The sequence below is a fragment of the Bombus vosnesenskii genome, unplaced genomic scaffold (assembly GCF_011952255.1).
Source record: "Bombus vosnesenskii isolate JDL3184/JDL3185 unplaced genomic scaffold, Bvos_JDL3184-5_v1.1 scf7180000013913, whole genome shotgun sequence".
Classification (NCBI taxonomy): Eukaryota; Metazoa; Arthropoda; class Insecta; order Hymenoptera; family Apidae; genus Bombus; species Bombus vosnesenskii.
This window is the reverse complement of record NW_022883279.1, coordinates 74,356-95,776: the sequence shown is the minus strand read 5'-3', so window position 1 is coordinate 95,776 and position 21,421 is coordinate 74,356. Positions and strand designations below refer to the sequence as shown.

General features: G+C 30.6%; 3 protein-coding genes across 10 annotated transcripts in view; 1 reads left to right on the top strand and 2 right to left on the bottom strand.

The window, feature by feature from the left end:
- The window catches only part of LOC117239286 (protein held out wings), a 46,714-nt gene extending 39,101 nt beyond the window's left edge, over positions 1-7,613 (top strand). For all 4 annotated transcript variants that reach the window (XM_033504767.1, XM_033504765.1, XM_033504766.1 and 1 more), the window contains exon 8: positions 3,262-7,613. The gene's annotated coding sequence lies outside the window, so the exon portion shown is untranslated. The remainder of the gene's footprint in view (positions 1-3,261) is intronic.
- Positions 7,614-8,060: 447 nt separating this feature from the next.
- LOC117239283 (anaphase-promoting complex subunit 2) lies at positions 8,061-12,065 on the bottom strand. 2 transcript variants are annotated; one of them, XM_033504759.1, is made up of 8 exons: positions 11,808-12,065; positions 11,191-11,626; positions 10,851-11,089; positions 10,559-10,739; positions 10,249-10,474; positions 9,945-10,129; positions 8,770-9,315; positions 8,061-8,690 (listed from the first exon to the last, which is right to left on the bottom strand). In XM_033504759.1, the coding sequence occupies exons 1-8, from the start codon at positions 11,889-11,891 to the stop codon at positions 8,251-8,253; spliced, it is 2,337 nt and encodes a 778-aa protein (XP_033360650.1). In that variant the 5' UTR covers positions 11,892-12,065; the 3' UTR covers positions 8,061-8,250. The 2 variants fall into 2 exon arrangements, with proteins under 2 accessions (XP_033360650.1, XP_033360649.1); XM_033504758.1 differs by having other exon boundaries at positions 11,793-12,033.
- Positions 12,066-19,833: 7,768 nt separating this feature from the next.
- The window catches only part of LOC117239284 (protein real-time), a 55,079-nt gene continuing 53,491 nt past the window's right edge, over positions 19,834-21,421 (bottom strand). For all 4 annotated transcript variants that reach the window (XM_033504760.1, XM_033504762.1, XM_033504761.1 and 1 more), the window contains 2 exons: positions 20,270-20,412; positions 19,834-20,195 (listed from right to left, as the gene is read on the bottom strand). In XM_033504760.1, coding sequence (XP_033360651.1) covers positions 20,126-20,195; positions 20,270-20,412 — 213 coding nt within the window. In that variant the 3' untranslated portion in view covers positions 19,834-20,125. The remainder of the gene's footprint in view (positions 20,196-20,269; positions 20,413-21,421) is intronic.

Sequence of the window (21,421 nt, the reverse complement as noted above, 5' to 3'; positions counted from 1 at the left end):
TCTATATCAAAGAAAATTTCGAAATTTTTTGTTTGTAAAACTTTAAATTTTTTAATTAAGCGTAAGATGGAACCTCACATTGAAGATTCGTTTATACGCGTAAAATAATCTTGGAAATAGATTCGATCCTTTATTATTAAGAAAGAGTTTTATCAAAATTCTAGTCGATACTATTGTTGAATTATAATATAAAATTTACAATAAATATGAAATTTAGTTAAAAATATTTTATGAAAGACTCAAATCATACTATATTTCGTATTAAATAATTTTTAACATATTACATGTTGAAAGGAATTTTTACTTTGCAAATTAGGTTTTTTTGGAATTTCTCTTTCGACGGTTTGAATAAGTAATAACGTTATTCAGTATTGTAGAAGTGGGTATGGTTAGTGATTTTGTACAACATTAAAGGATCCGATACATATTACCTTTTATACCCTTCACATGCACAATTGAAATAAAAGTTAAAGTTTCAAGGTAATGTTGACTCCCCGCAATTAGGTATAAAGACTAAATATCTTTAAAAAATATATATTACTCCTTCTGTCTTCTTTGCATCATGAAACAAGAAGATAAATGATGGAGAGACTGCGGTATGGTATGGGTGCGCACCTACCCATTCTTTTTCTAAATCTTTTTTACTTCTACACGATTTGTCCGCATTTTTATATTAGTGCTAATCTGAAATCTTCATATTATAACTATTGATAATCAATGAGAGTACCGTTATCATTGTCGAAGGATAATTGATATAGGATGTACATGAATAAAAACAATACTTTAAAAGTAAAAACGAAAAAAGAAAATAAAAAATACGTTCGAAGAAGAGCAAATATAAATATAAAATACAGCTCTGAAAATAATATTGCGTACTACGACTGATTTAATATTTACCTACAACATAATATGTAATCTTTATTCAAAGATCACGTATGTGACCATACATCAAAGTCGATAAATTTTTTGGCAACTTGTGCCTGTGGAACACTTATTCATTCCATTTACGTCTGCCTTTTTGTGCGTGTACATTTATACGATATACATACGTGTGTACACGTGCGTGTCGTACGTGTATTTCAAATAAATATTTATACAAAGTACAAGAAGAGTAGTTTCTTTTTATTTCGAATGAAGAAAAATGACAGGGGTGGTACTACGATACGATGCGAAGGCTTAAGCTACGAAGAAGTATAGTACTTTATCGTATTATTTTTCAACTTCGGATGTTTTCGTTCCACTTGAATCCAGGACATCACTTATATCGCACGAAAATATGCGAATTTAGAAGTACATGTACCTAAAAATTTGCCTGTATATATCGTATTAATTTAATCATTATTCTCTTTAACGTCTCGGGAAACTTACTCGACTAATTTTACCAAAAGTTACAAGTTTTTTCGACGCGTTGTAAACAATTTTTTTTAACAATTTTTGCCAAACTTTATTATCTAGAAATAAAATATTTTATATTTTAATCCTAAAAATGCATCCTATATCCTTTTTTATGTATCATCACTAACAATACCACGCATAATTTACAATGGCACCTTTATTATAGAAGCGATTTCATTTTTTACACAAAACGTATAACTATGCATTGTCTTTATAAAACTAACCAGAAATGCTCCACATGGCCAAGTTGACACTAACTTGATGTTTCTATTCACATATATACATATATATACATATATATATATATATCTTCATGTAGCCTATATAATATTTTTATCAGAATAACAGGCACACCAACAAAAGTAATAATCTGGATGAAAAAATCTAAAGAATATTCATTATTTTGATAAACTTAACGAAAATGTAGTGTGTTGAATTTTCTTTGTTATTTTATGCTTAAATAATAATGCAACACGTTCATCCTGTGTTCACTGTAAGTGTTAATTGTAGAATAATGGAGAATATATTGAAAAAGAAGGGAAGATGGGAAAAAGTGAGGACAAAATTTATCCAGATGATTCTTAGGGGAAACAAGCATTGAAAATATTCAACAACAACGTAATTACGAAATAGTCAATTGTGAGCAGAAATTTTGAGATATTGAATCTACCTGACAGGTTTTCCTTTGTACATGTTTTGCTGGACAATTAACGCTACGTATTTATATAATGTAAACAGATCTTAACACCATATGCAAAGGTATGCTTTTTTCAGAGATTGTAAAATAGACCTATTTTATTGTACGGCACGCGTGTAATTCATTGGCCTTTTGACACCTGCTTGATGATAGGATATTAATCGTTATAGTTAATACGATTCACAGTAATAATATTGCTGTAACTATGGATTTAATATCATACGTACGTACAGTGTCATTTAACGCTACTATATGGTGGCAGGTGCACACCCAAGCTGCCTACAAAATGATATAATTTTTTGGGAAATAACGAATTCCTCGCATTTTAAATAACTAAAAATCATCTTACCACCTACTATTCTAAGTCTGCTTTTTTACACTTGTTTATGTCTTTAAATCGTTCCGTTTTAGAATCTTGTACACAGTTTTATATATTTATCTTCTCGACTATCCTAAGCGCGGGGAGGGCACATGATTATGTGAAACTTATAACCAAAATACATAGTTTAACCCTCTAATGATCGATCGAATTTCTTTTATAAGAGAAAGACAGAAAAAAGCAATCATCATGTCAGATCATGCGCATTGTAACAATAATAACGAAGCTTGGAAAAATGATGAAATCCTCTAAATTATATGTATAGCTGCATACATATATGTCAAGTTTACGAACTTTCGATAATTAGAGGGCTGTTAATTGTAAACGATGAATGACAAGTAACGAAGTATGAGCTTCATTTCATCGATATATAATATTCTGACAATGTTTCTATCACGTGTATCATGTTTTATATGAAATAAATGCTTATACACTAATATTGACCAAAAGGGAGTGCGAAGCAGTTGCTTGTTAATCGTTATTTCTTTGATTATACTCGTTTCGTTAGACGTTAACTTTTACTTTTTATACGTGAATACGTACCTTGAATTAATAAAACGAATCTCTTATTAGGCAATCGGGCAAATGAATTCCTTTTAATCGTTTAATAATTTAGGTAACTTAAAATGCAAAGATATCTAAGGAAAGGCAATGCTTCCCACTAACTACATTTCTTTCAACTATCGAACTGTTCAAAAACTTAATGTTAACATGAATCGATCATAATTAAATTACTAACAATCTGTTTTTCTTTTCTTTCTTTTTAACCTTGGTTGCCCATGGCCTATAGGCTTGGAGTGCTAACAATGGAATCCACTCGCCCCGTGCTAACACCTGGACTCTGGAACAACATCCGCGTTCGATCGGTTCACCAACCAGATGACCACCTTCGCCGTTCGCATCACCAGCCCTGTTGTTCGTCAAGTTTATCCATCCTGTACCCTCTTCGTGTCTTTAAAATTGTACAGCCTTGTTTAAATTGCTTTGCTCGTTCCGCTAGCGTTCGTTTGTGCTGGCGTTTCCAACGTCAGACAGGTAATTAAGTCTCTGATTGTGAGTTACTTACCGACGAAAAAGGATCAATTTTCAACAAAAATCAATCAGGTTCATAATTAAATGCATCTTTATTTTTAACGCAAACAAAGCGATAATTTTGCAACATCTTTTTATCTCGAAGCAAAATTACAATTACTTCGGTTCTACTACATAAATTTGAGAAATTTGTGTGAATTTCAATGAATCACCACTATAAAATTAATGCAATACCAACATTATTTATTATCAATTCTTTTCCTTCTTAAATATAACTATTTTGCGAAGTACATAGTTATTCGACTATTGTCTTTACGTATGTACCATCATCATTTTTCACGTTAAAATACTAACTTATTTATTATTAAAATACTAAATTTCAAATTTTTTCGTATAAAATGTTTCAAGGCGTGATATAACTAGAAAATAATAGATTTTCAACATTACTAAATTCACAATATTGTTCATTGAATAATCTACAAAAAATCGCATATATATGCATAATTTGCAACATGTATAATACATGTAAATAGTGCGTACATCTATAGAAATTCTCCATAGCATATATCATTATGAATTATATTCGCTAAATTTGTGACATGTCGTAATGTGGAACAATAGTACCTATCTTTTAAGTATCGTTCCGTTTATCTTCTTACTGTTATTATTTCTTCTTCATATTACCTACAATTTAAATTGAATATTTGTAAACCTTACTATATTTAGTAACGTCGATGCTTGAACGTATTTTTGCTACATATGCATATGTACGTGTGATTAATGAAAGTTGAGTTTCTAATAATATGCACAATGAAACATACATAAAAACACTATTCATACAACAAACAGAATCATAAACGTTTGTTCTACGAATTTTTAATACCTTGTAACTTCTGATTCCATTATATGTATAGCACTTCTAGCTGAATAATGTTCTCAAAGGCGATTGACTCGATAGTACTTTAATTTAATTGATATGTACGAAAAATTAAAATTTCAACAATACATATATGTACATATGCTATACATTTGTATAATGAATAAGTAGGAAATATTCAAAATTCTTACAAATTATTTTTCAATTTAATTTATCAGTAATATAAGAATCTCATTTTTCTGTTATATCACACCTCTTAGATGACATATATACTAAAAATTCATTTTAAACAATATGCATGTTTCTATTTAGTACAGTTTATCACAGATTATAAAATGAAGTTTTCTGCATAATAGCTATATCAATTTTTTTAGTACTTACGTCCTTATTAGAGCAATAAAATGAATAGGGAGAGAAAAGGGGCTAAAAATTTAAATAACATTATGTATTTTATATAACTTAGAAAATAATATATCCACATGTAATAAGTGCAATATAAAATCAAAATTTGTTTTCATTTTGATACTTTTTAATTGAAATTGAATAGTTTAACCCGCGAAAAGAACAAATCTCTAAATAAAAATTTAAGAATATTTTTGTTTTAATGTTAAGTGAGAGCTATTTACAGAGATAAAGTTTTACAGCAGTAATAGCATGTTAAATAATTGTTATATTAATAGACGATGAACTATAACATAACACAAAAATATACAATTTTACGTGTCAAATTTAATTATAATTATTATTTACTAGATACTTTGTATCTAACTTTCTGAATTTACAACTCATTAATTTGATCAAGAAAAGCTAAAAAAATCAAAATATATTTGAAGATATTAATTAATTATTAAGAATATAAAATGTCTCTTTAAATACGTATATTAGTTTGTTGTGTGGCTAGGAAGAATCTCCACTTTTTAACAAAGAGATACATATGTAATATTTTATTATTTTATAATTTGAAAATTCTGTTATGTAATATTACGGTGCAATTTATTTGTAAAATAATAGACTTTGATCATTTATTGAATATTTTCAATTTTACTTATCTAGATAAATTCACAAAGAAACCATTTATTTTTCTTTCCTTTTTATAAATGTAGATTAGGAAGGGTTGTTTATAAAAACGATATTTCTACAAATGGTGAGCAATTTAATTAAGACAAAGAACAGCATATGGAAGTTGTTTACTACCTTCATCGCTATTTGGAATATATCTACATTTATAATGTTATATAATGAAGTTATCTATATATAATAGAAGAGAGTGTTTATATGTGAGATTGATTTATTTACCAGTCAATAATATCATTTAGATATACAAATAATATTCTGTTAATCATTTAGATTTGCCATATGTACATGTAATAAGAACTTTCTATCATGTTCATTTGTGTATATTTGATGATCTGTGTAACATGCTTGTACTTTAAACAAGCATTTTGAACATTTTCAACTATATAAGGACAAACAACTATTACTTTGTGTAAATAGATTATAATTCATGATCTAATCGTACTAAGAGTGATCTGAATTCTACTTAAGTTTATAGCTTATAGTAGTATATCCACTATATTTTAATACAATATGTAATTCAAAATAATGATGCAAAAAAAACACAGATATTTTACAAAAGTACATACATATGTAGGAGCGGGGGAAGTTGAAAATTGATGAAACTTTTGCCGTGTATTTAGTGCAATGATGATATCATTAATATATACATATATACATATATACATATATATATATATATACACACATATGTATATATGTATCTATCTTTGAGTCACACATAAAATAATAACATAGAAATATATACATATTTTACTTCTTATTTGGTCTTATATAAATGTCCTGGTTTTGAAAATCACTAAAATATATTCTTTGATATTTGGACCGATTGGATTAAATTTGATTGTTGGACTTTAATACTAAGTAAAATATAATAGAGCATTAAATATTAATTGCCCTTTTTAAATAAAAAATAATACAGATTATTTTTAGTGAATGATATTAATTACTGATTATGTATTAAAAATCTATATATTATTTAATTGGGATGATAATTATATAATCAAATTTTTATCATACTTTCCCTTAATAATAAAGGTTTTATAACTGCATCATAGGGAGTAAAAGTGTTATAAATTTCAAAAATTAAAAAGATGTGTTTACAATAATCAATATATAATATTCGACAACTTCTAGCAATCTCAAACAAAAGTTCTTTCTTCTATTTTTTCTTCTATTGATACTTTTTCTTCTATTTTCTTAGAAACAAAAAATTTTTAATCTTACGTATATATAAATATATCATATATAGATTATGAAATACTTACATTCATATGTATCATTACTAGATTCAAGACGTTTGATATGTATCTCAAATTCGGCAAAATTGTCTCTATTTTTTAACTTTCCCTTTTAATATTAAACAAATTATTATATGTATTCATTGACTGTTTATATGTAGATGAACTTATATATTTTTTAAGTCTTATACAGTTACAGGTACATACACATGTTACAAAATACGCATACAAATTTTTAAAAACATAAAAAACAATTTAGAAATAACAATATGATATATCATATTATCACTATGATATATTGTTCTCATATACGAGACATTGTTTTTGAAATGAATGTATGATATATAATCATTAATATTTAATCACAGTCAGAGAATTAACATTGTATTTTTTTATTATATTTGGAAAACTGTAACTTTGAAATGTTAATAATATTAACATTAATAATCTATTTACTATTAATAATCAGTCATGGCAAGAACTAGTTAATATTTGTTTAATTCTATAGTGTTTTAAATTTGGTAACAGTATGTAACATATATGTATATATGTCACAAAACATTAAAGATACTTTCATAAAAATTATTTTAATTGGATTAGATTATTTAAAAATATTTGACATTGAGATCAAGGAGTAAATATCATTTATATTCACAATACTTATTCAAATAACATGTATATGTACCTTTATATGCATATATGTATACATACATAGATTTATATATGTATGTATGTATACAGTTTTGTTATTAAGAATATTTGTATTTACTATTTACGTTTATTACAATAGTTGCTTAATTCTTGTCAAAATTTATAAAATGATTTGTTTTATATTTTATTTTATTGTTGATATTTCTGTCAACAATGCAAGATATGTAGCAAGTATAGGTCAAAATATAAAATAATTTTATTTTCAAATTATCTAAAAGATTTATTTATTAAATGTGTAATTAAGGTTTTCCATTGTTCATTGCAATTTTTCCATACATATCAGAGAAGGGTAAGAAAGATTGCTGTATAAATATAATAATAACATTTTGATATTTTTAAGTATAGAGGAGTATACTTTATAAAAAATTGTGCTGCAAATGATGTGAATGGTATGCAAAGATGATATTAATTTCTTTGAGAAACTAAAATATAATATATAATTAAACTATAATGTGCATGTATATATAATACTTAACTATGCAGGCAACTACATTAATATATTGAATTTATTATATTATGCATTTTTTTTATAAATGCATTACAGAAATATTTTGTTATAACTGTATCTATTATCTGATTAGTAACGATTAAATTATCTGATTAGTTACTGATTAGTAAATTATCTGATTAGTAATTTACGCGTTAGAAAAAAAGTAATTCTCACTTTCATCTTTATTATACAGTACATAAAATTTCATTGTTGCTCAGTATATTAAACTATGGGTTTAAACAGTATTATACAGATTAATTTTTATTATTAATCTTATTGTATGAAATCAGCTTTTAAACATTGATGAGTTTATCGCATATTATACATCATATAATACAAAGAATTAAATAATAATTATGATTTTGGTAAACGATATAAGCCACCTGAAAATAATAGTTGATGTTCTCTCACTTTTCTATCAAGAAATTGTCTCAATTCAGGTAAGCCACATTCCATTGCTCCTGGACCTTGAGACGCGAACATTTTTAACATTTGATGAATTCTTTCTAAAGGCATAGAATCTAAATTGGTTAGCATGCCAACAATATAAGACCAAAACACTTGAAGTTCTTCCTCCCTCTGATCACTTGCAGATGCCATTGCACTTTCTACTTCTTCTTCCAGAACGATGTCTGATAAAGATCTGGTTTTCGTCGAACTTTCTTCTTGTAATATGAAGACATCATTAGAAATTTCTTTCAAAAGACCCTGTGAAACCCAAAAAGATATTTTTCTTCTTAACACAGTTGCAGGGGCATGCATTATTTCTGCAAGTTCTTCTAGAGCCCATTCTTCTGCAAGTTGAAAAATACAATAAATATATTAATATTAAACAAATTTAAGGATGTTAACATGTGCATAAATATTTCTTACTCTTATCTTGAAAATGTAAGATTATTGTAGCATGTATGGGTGTTACATTTATATCTAATTTTCTATCTTTTAATTCAATTTCTAAATTAACATTTCCGAGATGAGGTTTCCAACAAAGTGTTCTATTTCCTTTTAGAGTTTCAAATGCTTTTACATATTTGTTTAATTGGTCCTGTACAATTTTAGGTAACTCTAATTTCCAGTTTTCTTTAAATGGTGGCCAAAACTGTGCTGATAATATCAATGCAGATGTAGGGAAGTGCTCTTTTTCTAAAGTGTAACTAGCATCAGATTGTATATGTCCATCTATTCTTTTAGAATCATATACATCTTTTAACATAACTTCACAGTAATGAAGTTGATTTTCTCCAAAACGCCTTTTCAATAATTCTAAATGACGGATTTCTCGTTCAGTATGATAATTTAATTGAGACAGTAGTCTGTCTGCTAATAATGTACGATATTCATTTACAAATAGATCTTGACTACCATATACATTTACTAACATCGATATTATATCTGACATTCTGCGTTGTGCTGATTTTGCTATAAAAAAGAGATTTAAATCTATTTTAGTAAGCCCAAATGTGCACTTTGTAAGATTTATTACATAATAATGTATAAAAAAATTAGTTAAAATTTAAATAGGAATGTTGTAAAGAAAATTCTATTAAAATTAAAAAGAGGTTGTGCAGCCAGGTATTTATAAAATAAATTTGCAAGTTTAAATATATTGAAAATACTACATACTACAATATTGCAGTAAAACATTTTTTTAGTTTATGCAATAGTTGCATACACAAGATCTTTTGATTGTTTTAATAAATACAGAATGGAAATATTCAAATTAGGTAAATTTTAGTGGTCATAAAGAAGGTTCTTTTTATCACAATCTGCATATCAATAATAATCCTAAATACTTCTAATTCTAAATAATTCTAAAATCTACTTATAATAGATATATAACAGACTTATATATATATAGATTTTGAATTGTTGTCTAAGTATTACGTAATCAGATATGTAAATAGAAACAAATGTATCTTAAATGGAAACATAACCAATACAACATTCCTTGGAGGAGACATATTTCTATTATTTTAGTATAAAACATAAAATTCATATTCAGTGTTTTGACTAATCATCTTAAAACACCTTAGATGTTATAAACATACCAGGATCAGCATCAACAGGATCTGGCATCCATTTGTCCCAATCTTCATTTTCTTCATCGCCAGAACCATCATCTAATTGTAAAGATTCGCCCTTGACTAGTTCATCAGCTAGATCACTTGGTGAATCATCAAGCAAATCACTCACTACGCAACGTACAGTATCCTCTCTGGTTCTTAAATAAATTCTAAATAATATGTAAAAGCGTTTAAATATTTTGTGAAAAAGTTCATTGGTGATTTAACAGATTATAATTAGTACACTTTAATAATTGTTAATAAGATATGATTTTAATATAATAGTTACTTAATAGGTTCTGTTATTGTTTCAAGGAGGACACCTGTAGGATCCAATTGTCTCAATGCCCTTATAGCTGCAATATAAGCTGTTATTATATCTGGTGTATTTACGCCTGGATGTAATAATCTCGTTTTTAATGCTTCTTGTAGACTTTCTATTAGGACTTTACGTAAATCAGTTCGTTCTAGACAAATACGTAAATCATCTATTGCAGGTTGAGAATCAGGATACTCTAAACATAAAAAACAGTATAAGTAACATAAATATGAATGTAGCAAGTATAAGAAGATATATGTGTGAATTATATTTTAATAACCTATTATGATGTCAAAGAGTTGTTCAATTCTAAATCTTGTATATGTTTCATATAAAAAATGAGAAAGTTTCTGTTTAAATTTGTCTATAGCACTACGAGTTTGATTCGTCAAAGATACAACCTTTGAAAAACCACCAGAATATATTCTTATTAACCAACTCATAACAACCGTTTCAAGCCACTGTGAAATAAAATATAAAACATGACATTGATTATATTATTCATTGCATTCAAGAAGTCAGGCAAGTACAGTTTATATTATGTAAGTGGAGTATATATAACAAAATCTTACATTTTCTAATGATTTTAATTGTGACACATCGAATGTTTTATCACATGATTGACTGACATGATTTTTAATACGTATATGTATCAGTGATGTAAGAACATTACCAACTAATCTCTCTAATAGTTCTAATTCAATTAATTTTCTATTTGTTTCGTGGAACATAAATACAATCATTTGACACTGACATTTATCTACTTCCTGATAACAACCCATACATTGAGCAGTATCACTTCCAGTAGTTACTGCAAAGTAAACACTCAGTAGTACAGTAAGTAGAATATATAAATATTAAAATTTTGTTATTTACTTTCTTATAATTAAATTGTAACAGAAAACTAAGTACCTTGCGTAGAACTATCTGCACTACAAAATACATTAAACGCGATTTTATAAAATTGCTCAACTATGTGTTCGTAGTGAAGTGGTAACTGACTTAATAGCGTAGATCGTACAATTAATTTAAATTGACCTAGTACGTTGTTCCCATTTGTTGTAGATTGAGCTGTTTCATTTTGTGTTAAGTATTCTAATTTTTTTAATAATGGCAAAAATTCTGTTAAACTTATATATAATCCATCTACTGCATTTTTAAAATGTTCGAAACCTTGTTGTCCAGTCACATTATTTGTGAATTGTTTCCAAAATGTGGGTGCTACATTTTGCCGAATATATAACTCTATATGATAAATAACTATATCTTCAACAAATTGTGTCAAATTCAACCTCTTTATTTCTTTAATCACATCTGCAAATTCTTCATCTGTACATTCATTTTGAATCTAAAACAAATATTAAGTTACTTACTTTACAAATATTAAGTTATTATTTTAAACACATATTTCAAGAATATTATATGAATTTGATTATGTATTAAATTATAAGCACTCGATAAAGTATTCGTTACTACTAAGTATATTTTCAAGACAAGCAAATCTAGATATTTACCAAATATAAACAAACCTTTTCATATAAAATAGGAAATGCATACTGAACTTGAGGGAAAAAATCGTTTTTATTGATCTGAGATTTATCCATACTATACATATGTAATTTAACCAATTTTGAAATTATAATCACTTTTCATAATTGATTATCTGGTAATATTTTTCTTCTGAATTATTAAGAAATTAAAATATAAAATGTATTTAAATATATGTTAATCAAAAGAGAATATCGATCATACATTTTGGACTCTTTCAAAATAAATACAATATTTTGCTACATAAACTGCTGAAAAACTCGTCCACTGTTACTATTAATACAACAATACCTATTATAAATATAAACAAAAACATACACGACTAGCATTACGTAGTAAGGTTATTTCAGAAATGAATAGGAAGGGAGATCGTCAATACTTATGGACGATACGTATGTAGTAAAATTCAACTAAAGTCTGGGTACTAGTTGTAAAAGTAAGAGCCTCTCGTGGTCAATGACTGAACTAGTCGTACGTTTCGTCTCCAGTGTTTTTACTGGGAGAAATATGAGAATGCACAGCGAAAGAGGAAATGTGTAATCGTGCGACCCTGCTTCACTGCATTGTATCGGTAAATACTGTAAAGAAGAAATGTGCACATGGCACGAAGCAGTATCAGAACAAATATATGTGAATTGTAAGTATCCATTTGAGAATTCCTTCTGATAGTTTCTCGCAAGAGTACTGTCAAGTTGTATGTTCATTTAAGAAGAACTCTCAAAATCGTGTCATTTGAGATTCGTCTAGATAGTGTGTGAATCATATGCTAACATCCCGCAGTTCATTTTGAAACACGAGATGTATACTTGATCCGAAAATAGAAGTTTTATTAATGAGCTGAAACTAGAAAATAAACTATAAGTTGTCAATGATACCAGCAGAGAACGGTGTTAAATTAATGGAAGATTACAATAAATTATTTGCGAAAAATGTGGAATAAACAGAATGTGTTCTTTAAGTTGCATTGAAGAAATATGTTTTATAAAATTCTATACTTCATTTATGATATAGATTATCCTATTTTATACATTATTTACAATTTCATAGGAAACTTCAATGTTAATTAAAAATTATATACATAATTTGATTGATATATTTGTGAGAATGACAGTTTATAAGAACACGCATCCATTATAACTGTATAATAATATCGATAATAATATCAATAATCCACATATATAGACTGGGCCCAAGACTCAGAATCTATAAAGTACATATGTATATATATCTTTTTCTTTTCACAGAACAATATTGATGTATATCAGTGTTATTAATATTATATATATTCCAAAAGAATTTGAAGCAGAATTAACATATATATATATATGTCGGGATAGCGTTGAGGATGGGGTTGGGAGCGTTTGATGAATCTTCATTGAAATTAGCCATCGTGTGGTATAACAAAGGAACGGTTTATTAACACAAGTATGGATAACACAGATTTGACAATCAAACACGGCGATTAAGCGCCATTGGTTGGTTTTCTTCACATCTGGTATGTTCCGTTAGCAACTTTTATTATTCAATCGGAGACGGTGTCTACTGCCGTCGCTTCCTTAACCAAAATTGTCATCAACAAATCTGATAGTCCCGTGTCCTTAGACACACCCACCCTTAGCTTTCCTCAGACACAGTATCGTCAGTAAAACTCACTTATTCTTTATCCTTAGAATAGTCAACATATCTTTACCGGTCTCTACCCTTATAACAGTCACGTACTTAACATATCGTTATAACTAAGTCTTAGATAACGTGGTTGGAGTGAATTGTGATTTATGTTAAGGGGGGGGGGAGGTTAATTAGTACAAAAAAGGCATGTTTTTGTGACGATACAGTTAAAATTTCTTTATTTTCTTTTCTTAAAGTATGACAATATTAAAAAATACGGCAATGGCAGCAATTATTCAGACGTGTCTCGGATAAAAGTATAATTGCGGTGCCCCTCAGAACTTGGTGCTGGGTCATCAGAAATTAAAAAGTTGAAGTTCATTCGTTAGGTAACAGTTTTCCCCAGGTAACGCTGCGAAGATTTTTTCGAAATTTCAATTTTTCACTTTTTTGGAACACTTTGAAGGGAAAAACGCGATTTTGTGCGAAAATTTTCGGCTAATTTGTTATTTTAAAATAAAAATAATTAACAAATTTGAAAAAACTCTACAGCGTCACCTCACAAATTATGTACAGAAGTAGTTTTCAAAATTTCAAAAGGATCGGCGCAGTAGTTTTGAGGTAATTGGGGGAACCGACTTTGAAAACGTGAGTTGTGGGGAAAACGCTTTAAAGTTTTGAACACTAAAAAATCTGGTATAAAACGTTCATAAGCGAATTTTATCGGTTTACCTCTTCACTAGCGTAGCAATTGTTGAAAAGACTAATAAAAAATCAATTATCCTATAATATTTTTCACGATCCTTCGTAATTTGATCTTCAACAGTCACTTTTATTTTTTTAGCTGACGCGCTATTTGTTGAAGTGCCTTCGTATTTACGTTTATGCGGAGGTACAATTTTTCTAGCTTGATATAATCTCGAACTAGTTGATTGTCTATCAGATCTAGTAACTTTTTTAGGCATTTTAGTAAAGATTTAAAACAAAACTTAATGAAAATGGAATATTTACTCCTACACTAAATTTTTTACTCTACACTGACATAAAATATACAGTACAGGTATAAGGAGGTTTGTACTTAAGTCGTTAAGTACTATAAATAAAAAATGTCTGTGAAGTAACAATAGCACGCTCGGGTCGAGTAGGTAATATCATCCGACATGTATAAAAATACTCGTAACTTCGTCAATTTTGCTCCAATCGACTTGAAATTTTGACATAATATTCTTAAGATGTTATGCATTCAATTAAAAAAATAAAAAAAAGAATACAAAAAAGTTTTAAAACCTTCCCCCCCCCCTTAATTCAGTGTATGTTACATTATGATTGCTGAATTCATAATAAAGTTCAATTAAAACAAAATTAATAGTTGTGTTACGACTCAGCTATTTTATTTCATCAACCAACCCTTAAGTTTACGTGACATGTACGACGGACAAAATCTGAGACGTACTTTTGACGCAAGTATTCTCGATTCCTTGTATTACTACTATATCGATCGTTCTTTTACCGGAAAATTTCGGGGCTACGGATTCTTTGATTAATGAGCACTCAGCTCCGGAATCGAAGTAAAACAGGGACGACTCACTCTGATGACTTAAACTACCAGCTGGCGGCTTCACCACGCAAGAGTCGACTCGAAGTTTGTTCTTGGGGCCGGTTTTTCTGTCTTGTTGTAGCGGGCAGTCAGGTGCGATATGGCTCTCCGTCTGACACCTGAAGCAAACCACCTGTGACGATACGGCTGATCGTCTTCCTTCCGGGCGTTGTGTATTTTTATTGCTGTTCTCTACGCATTCTACTGCGGCACTTCCCTATTTTGTGTCCGCGGTTACCACAGTAAAGGCACCTCGCGTGGTGGGCCAATGGCTTGTGTCGTTTGGCTTTAGGTTCCGTCGATGAACTATTCGACGTGAAGGTAGTCTTCACGTGGGAGAAAACTCGCATTTCCTTATGGAATTGATCTCGGGTCCGAATATCCTTCGTGAATGCTATTCTTTCGAAACGCTGGTCATGCCAGATCAGTCGCAGAAAGACGACGGCGTTGATTAGTTCGACGTTGGTTAGATTTTCCCATTTTGCCGACAGAAGGGAGTGGAGACGATTTCCAAAAGCCCCCGTGGTTTCGCCCTCCAGTGGTGATTCGTTGAGCACCTTAATTAGCGCTGAGGTTGCCGTCTCCGTGCCACCATAACGAGTAAGAAAAAGTTCCTTAAATTTTGTCCAAGTAAGACCGTTGACGGGAACTTGCGTAAGCCACTGTGCCGCGGTACCCTCTAGGGCACGACTTATAACAAGGTATAACTCGTAGTCTTGTAGAGGTATTTTGTCCATAATTGCACTAACAGTCGCGCACCACACAGCTGGGTCGGCGCCCGCGGTTTCGGGGTTAAAACGTGGTAGCACTAGATTTACAGGTTCCACACTTGGTCTTTGCTCCTTCTGCTGAGTCAACCGGCCCACGATTTTCAAGAGCTGTTCCATGACTATACGTGGGTCTGATCCCACTTCTGATGTCGGGGTGACGTTGAGGATAGGGTTGTTGGTGTTTGATGAATCTTCATTGAAATTATCCATCGTTGCGGTATAACAAAGGTACAGTTTATTGACACAAGTATGGATAACACAGATTTGACAATCAAACACGGCGATTAAGCGCTCGCGACACTAGTGACAATGGTCTTACGTTCGATAACGAATCCGCGGTCAACGGGATGATAGATGAACGTTCTCACGAAATCTATGTTTGAATAATTACTGATCGTAAAGACGTTACTCTTTAGTCGATGAGATCGCGAGAGAGAATGAATTTCCGTCCCGATGATGCCACGGAGGAAAACTATAATGGGGTGTGTCTAAGGACACGAGATCATCGGATTCGTCGAGGATAGCCTTCGTTCAGAAAGTAAGGGAAATTGGCGTTGCCGCTAATTGGTCAATCTCCACATCGATGGTTAGAAAAAGATGCTAGTCGCCCTCGAGGGAAAGTTGCTAGTGGGAGACGTTGTTCGTTGGAAAATAGGTCTCCTCTATCTTCTCGTAGTTGGGACAAAGACTGTTTGAAGGACTTAAGATTTATAACGGGCCCTCAGGCTAGCTGAACATGTACTGCGGAGACGCATCGACATCTGGCAATCATCTTACTCGAAGAATAGGGTCTGCGTGTGGCGAGCTACGGGACAGAGACCGTTGGAATGTTTATTGTCGCGTGCCGTCACAAATATTTCTTTTAAGGAGAGCTATAGAATTACTCCATACCTTTGTTAGACAAAGCGTTCATCCCTTGACCGCGGCTACGTTAGGCGACAGACTGTCGCCTCGAGCCAAAGCTCACCATCACTAATCTCGAACAATTACAATCGGATTGAATAACTACGATTGTTTAATTACAGCTATCGTAGACTCTAGATTACAATGTTACGGGATTATCCTAAATTCCAGAGGCTCCGGTGTTCCTTCACCTCCGACATATATATATGCATGTATGTAATTATTGCATTTTATAACTCATACCTTATATAGATGTTTTAAAAATATTCAGAAAGGAACAAAGTAAATTAAATTTGTTTATTTCAATAACAACATTCATTTTCAATTATTTTATGCGATAAGTATACCTTACTTTCTTATAATTTTATTACACATGAAAAGTAATATTAATCATTTGGTATTTAAAACATTAAGTGTAAGATATAAATATAATTAAACAGAAAGCTTTAATATATGCTTTTATTTACAATATACCACTCAATTTGTGTTTTAATTTCCAACAGTAGATTATTGCATATATAGGATTTTTTTTATTTATTTATTTATTTAAATTTTACAATTTGTCCAGTAGGACATTTGGTAAAATATTATAGCTTAGTGGTATAATAATATAATATGTGGGTGGATACCTCCGGCGGGGTACCAGCATATATAGGATGAGTGATTTAAACGGGATGTACCTTATGTATTTATCGTTATATAGTAGAACTTGTCATGACAAAGTTGCACTATGTAAAAGAGCAAACATAAACGTATAAAAATCTTATTTTAAGTTATTTTTTTAAGAGATTTGCAGGTCATCACACTTTTAACAAAAATTTTATAATTTTGTGGAACATAAAAAAGCAAATTTAACAGTTCTAAGAAATATACTGTTACAATTATTTTGCTTTCGAGGGTCTACCTCCCATTACTTTTTCTTGTGGGTTATCGATGCTGCTCATTTTTTGGTGTTCTCCTAATCTCATATTTTTGGGAATATTAAATGTCTCTTGTATAGACTATTGCTGGCTATGTATGTTCTTTTAGGTGATCTTTAATCTGACGCTAATAGGAAGTCTCTTTTTGTTTAATCTATTTGGGAGTCCATTTTAATTGACCATAAAAGTGATGTTATTTCTACGCATGCTTTCTACTTTGTACCCCTTCTAATATTGAATGTTTTATTTTAATGTTCTACGTTTTAATATTAATAATGTTTTTAATAGAAAAGTATTCATTTATACTCTACAAAAGTTAAAAATTTGGTGGCAAGGATACAGTTTCAAAAGATGCACGTTTGCAAGATTGCAACAGAAATACGAAAAAAATATGCAAAGAAGACAATAAGGAAACAATATACGTTTTTTTTTTTTTTTATTTACTAGTTGAAACTACAATCAATTCTCGCGTTAAGAATTTTCAGTAATTTTTCTGGCGTGGCGCAGTGACATGGCTGTTTATTTACAATAAGTTAATACTTATTATAGATAGGTATAATTTATAAGTATTATAAGTAAGTGCATATGCTTAATTTGGATAATTAAATGAATCTAACGTTTAGGTCTAGCGGGTAGTGCCTCTTCAGCCTGCGAATCTGGTCCGTCGTATCGAGTAGTCCAGTGATTAGGGGGTTTCGGTGTTTGTTGATTCTTTTGTTATATCTGTCGCTATATTTTGCTATTTCCTCTTTGACGGTGGGTATCTTGAGGTCGCGGTGTATTGTTTCATTGGTTACATACCAAGGTGCGTCAATTAGGGATCTTAGCGTTTTCGATTGAAAGCGTTGGAGTATTTCAATGTTGGAGTTACTTGCTGTTCCCCATAGTTGGATTCCGTAGGTCCAGACAGGTTTTATTACGGTCTTGTAGAGGGTAATTTTATTCTGTATATTTAGTTTGGAGCGTCGGTCCGTGAGCCAATAGAGTCTTTTTAGTTTGTCCTTTAGTTGCTTCCTTTTATCTGAGATGTGTGTCTTCCACGTTAGTCTCCTGTTCAGGGTCATGCCCAGGTATCGGACTGTGTCCCTGCTAGGAACTGTTGCATTGTTGATGGTGACCTGGGGGCAGGTTTGTTTTCGGAGCGTGAAGGTTACATGTGAGGATTTCTTTTCGTTGACTTTGAAGCCCCATTTGTGAAACCACTTTTCCATGGAGTCGAGACTTCGCTGGAGAGTGGATGAGGCTATTACCGGGTCTGCGTGGGTAGCTAATAGCGCTGTGTCGTCTGCAAATGTCGCTATTGTTATATCGTTTGATATAGGTAGGTCGGCAGTGTAGATGGAATACAGTAGGGGTCCGAGGACACTACCTTGGGGTATGCCGGCTTCTATTGGGAATGTTGCGGAAGTGGCGTCTAGGCATTTAACCATGAATTGTCTATTGGTTAGGTAAGATTTTAGGATGGAGTAGTAGGGGTGGGGTAGGATCTTTTTAAGTTTGTATAGTAGCCCTTCATGCCATACTTTATCGAATGCCTGTTGGATGTCTAGGAAAACCGCTGAGCAATATTTTTTCTTTTCGAGTGTTTGGCTGATCGTATGAGTTAAGCGGTGGATTTGCTCTACTGTAGAATGATGTTTTCGGAAGCCGAATTGGTGATCTGGGAGTGTTTTCAAGTTCTCTAGGATTGGAAGGAGTCGGTTCGTGAGCATCTTCTCGAATAGTTTGGACAGGGTAGGTAAAAGACTGATTGGGCGATAGGAGCAGGTTTCGTATATCGGTTTACCGGGTTTAGGGATGAGGGTAATCAATGAGATTTTCCAAGCCTTAGGATAGTGTTCCAGGCGAAGGATAGCATTAAAAATCGATGTGATGAGTGCTATCCCTTTTGTGGGAAGTTCCTTGATTACTCTATTGCCTATTAGGTCGTGTCCTGCTGCTTTCTTGAAACAATATACGTGAACATAGAAAATAGAATATTGATTTTAAAACATTGAACTTATAATTAACAATTTTCTATCAATAATGTTAAATCAGTTTTGACGTAGGATTTTCATTCAGGGAAAATAGTTTAGATATTTCATGAAAGTTGAGTGAGAAGAAAACGATAGGAAAATTAATAGATACATATACATATAAATAAGTTTCGTTGTTTAAACGGAAATTAAAGGAGTAAAATAAACACGAGGGAATATAAATTTCCATTATGTTAATTTCGAATTTAAACTTTTAATTATACTTTAAATTGTTTTACATATTTTATGAATTAAAATTTCGTGCACTCTACCAAGCGATTACAATATAGATAGTTATATACTTATTTAAAACATGATAACAGTGCTGTTATAAACTAAGATTCAAAAATTTAAATATTATAATGTTATTGTAATATTATATTGTAATATATTGTAAATTAATAAACTTATTCAAATAAAGCCACTATTTTCAATGTTTCATAATCCTAATCCTTGGTAAATACTCTATGACGTATGCTTTACACGTCATCTAGACAAAAATGAAGTTGCTTCTGATTTTGTACTTATAGCAGATTGCAAGCTCATCATAGATCCTCTAAAAATTAAATTATACAAGTATATTTATGTGTAACACAGATTATATGAAAATTAATTTGTAAAAAGAAATACCTGTAATGAACCGAAGATAATGTTTCATAAAAATACATAAGCTGGGCCTTATGACCACTAATAGATGGAAGAAACTCTCCTGGATCATCTTGATTATGCCATTGCAATATATACACACCAGCATTTTGCATTATATGAGAACCCTATATTCAAATAAATAATTATTATAAGTATAAAAAATAAAAAAATAATTACTAAAATATGTTGAAACATGTAATCATTGTATGATAAACAAATGACCCCACATAATTGAATTACTTAGCAGACATTTCCTTAATCTCGATACATTGAAATAAGAGTTGTGCTATTCTTTTGCAGTCTTCTTGCCAAAAGGTATCCACGCTTTCTCTACCTCGCGGCTCTCTCTTCTAGAGACAATATTTGTGTCCTTTAACATCCTAAGTTTAACAATAAGCGATAAGCTCGTGACTATTTCGTGCTGCTGAGTCTCGCTCGCGTATGGATATAATTTGGTAATTTGACTGCTTTTTCTCATATTTATATGACATATAATATTTTATAATATCATGAAAGTACATATTTCTTATGTAATCTTAAAAGATAATGGAAAGAAGTAGGACATCTCATAGGAGAAATTCTTTCCAATTAAAAAGAAACGAAACTAGCAGAGCGTTGTATACGATTCCAAAAAGCATGATAATGGAAAATGAATTACATATTTAATTGTATTATAATTGTCGTTATGTAAAATCACCTCTTACTACGATTAACAGAAAAAAGATATACAATTTTTTTTATCACTTTTCTTAATTTTGCTGGTCACTTCACGGGTTAAAGCAACATAACGTCGTGCTATATTCCTAAACTCTCTCACGCCCAACAATTAAACCTTCAGTACCCGATAGCTACGTGATTTTATGAGCCATCATTAGGCATCTGCCACAATCTTATCCGCATCTTCCACGGTTTTTATTTTTTTCCTATCATAATTACATACAAGTAAAATAGAGATGGTAACAGATGGTATAAAATTCTTGATTTATGAGTATTATAAATGTGTGTGAAGTGTACGTTATTATGTGCATAATGTATGTTGTGTTTGTAGCCTTCATCTTCTTTAAGTATGTGGTTAAATTCGAGGATTTAAAGTTAAAGATCAAATGTAATTTTTCTATACTTTATTTTCATTTT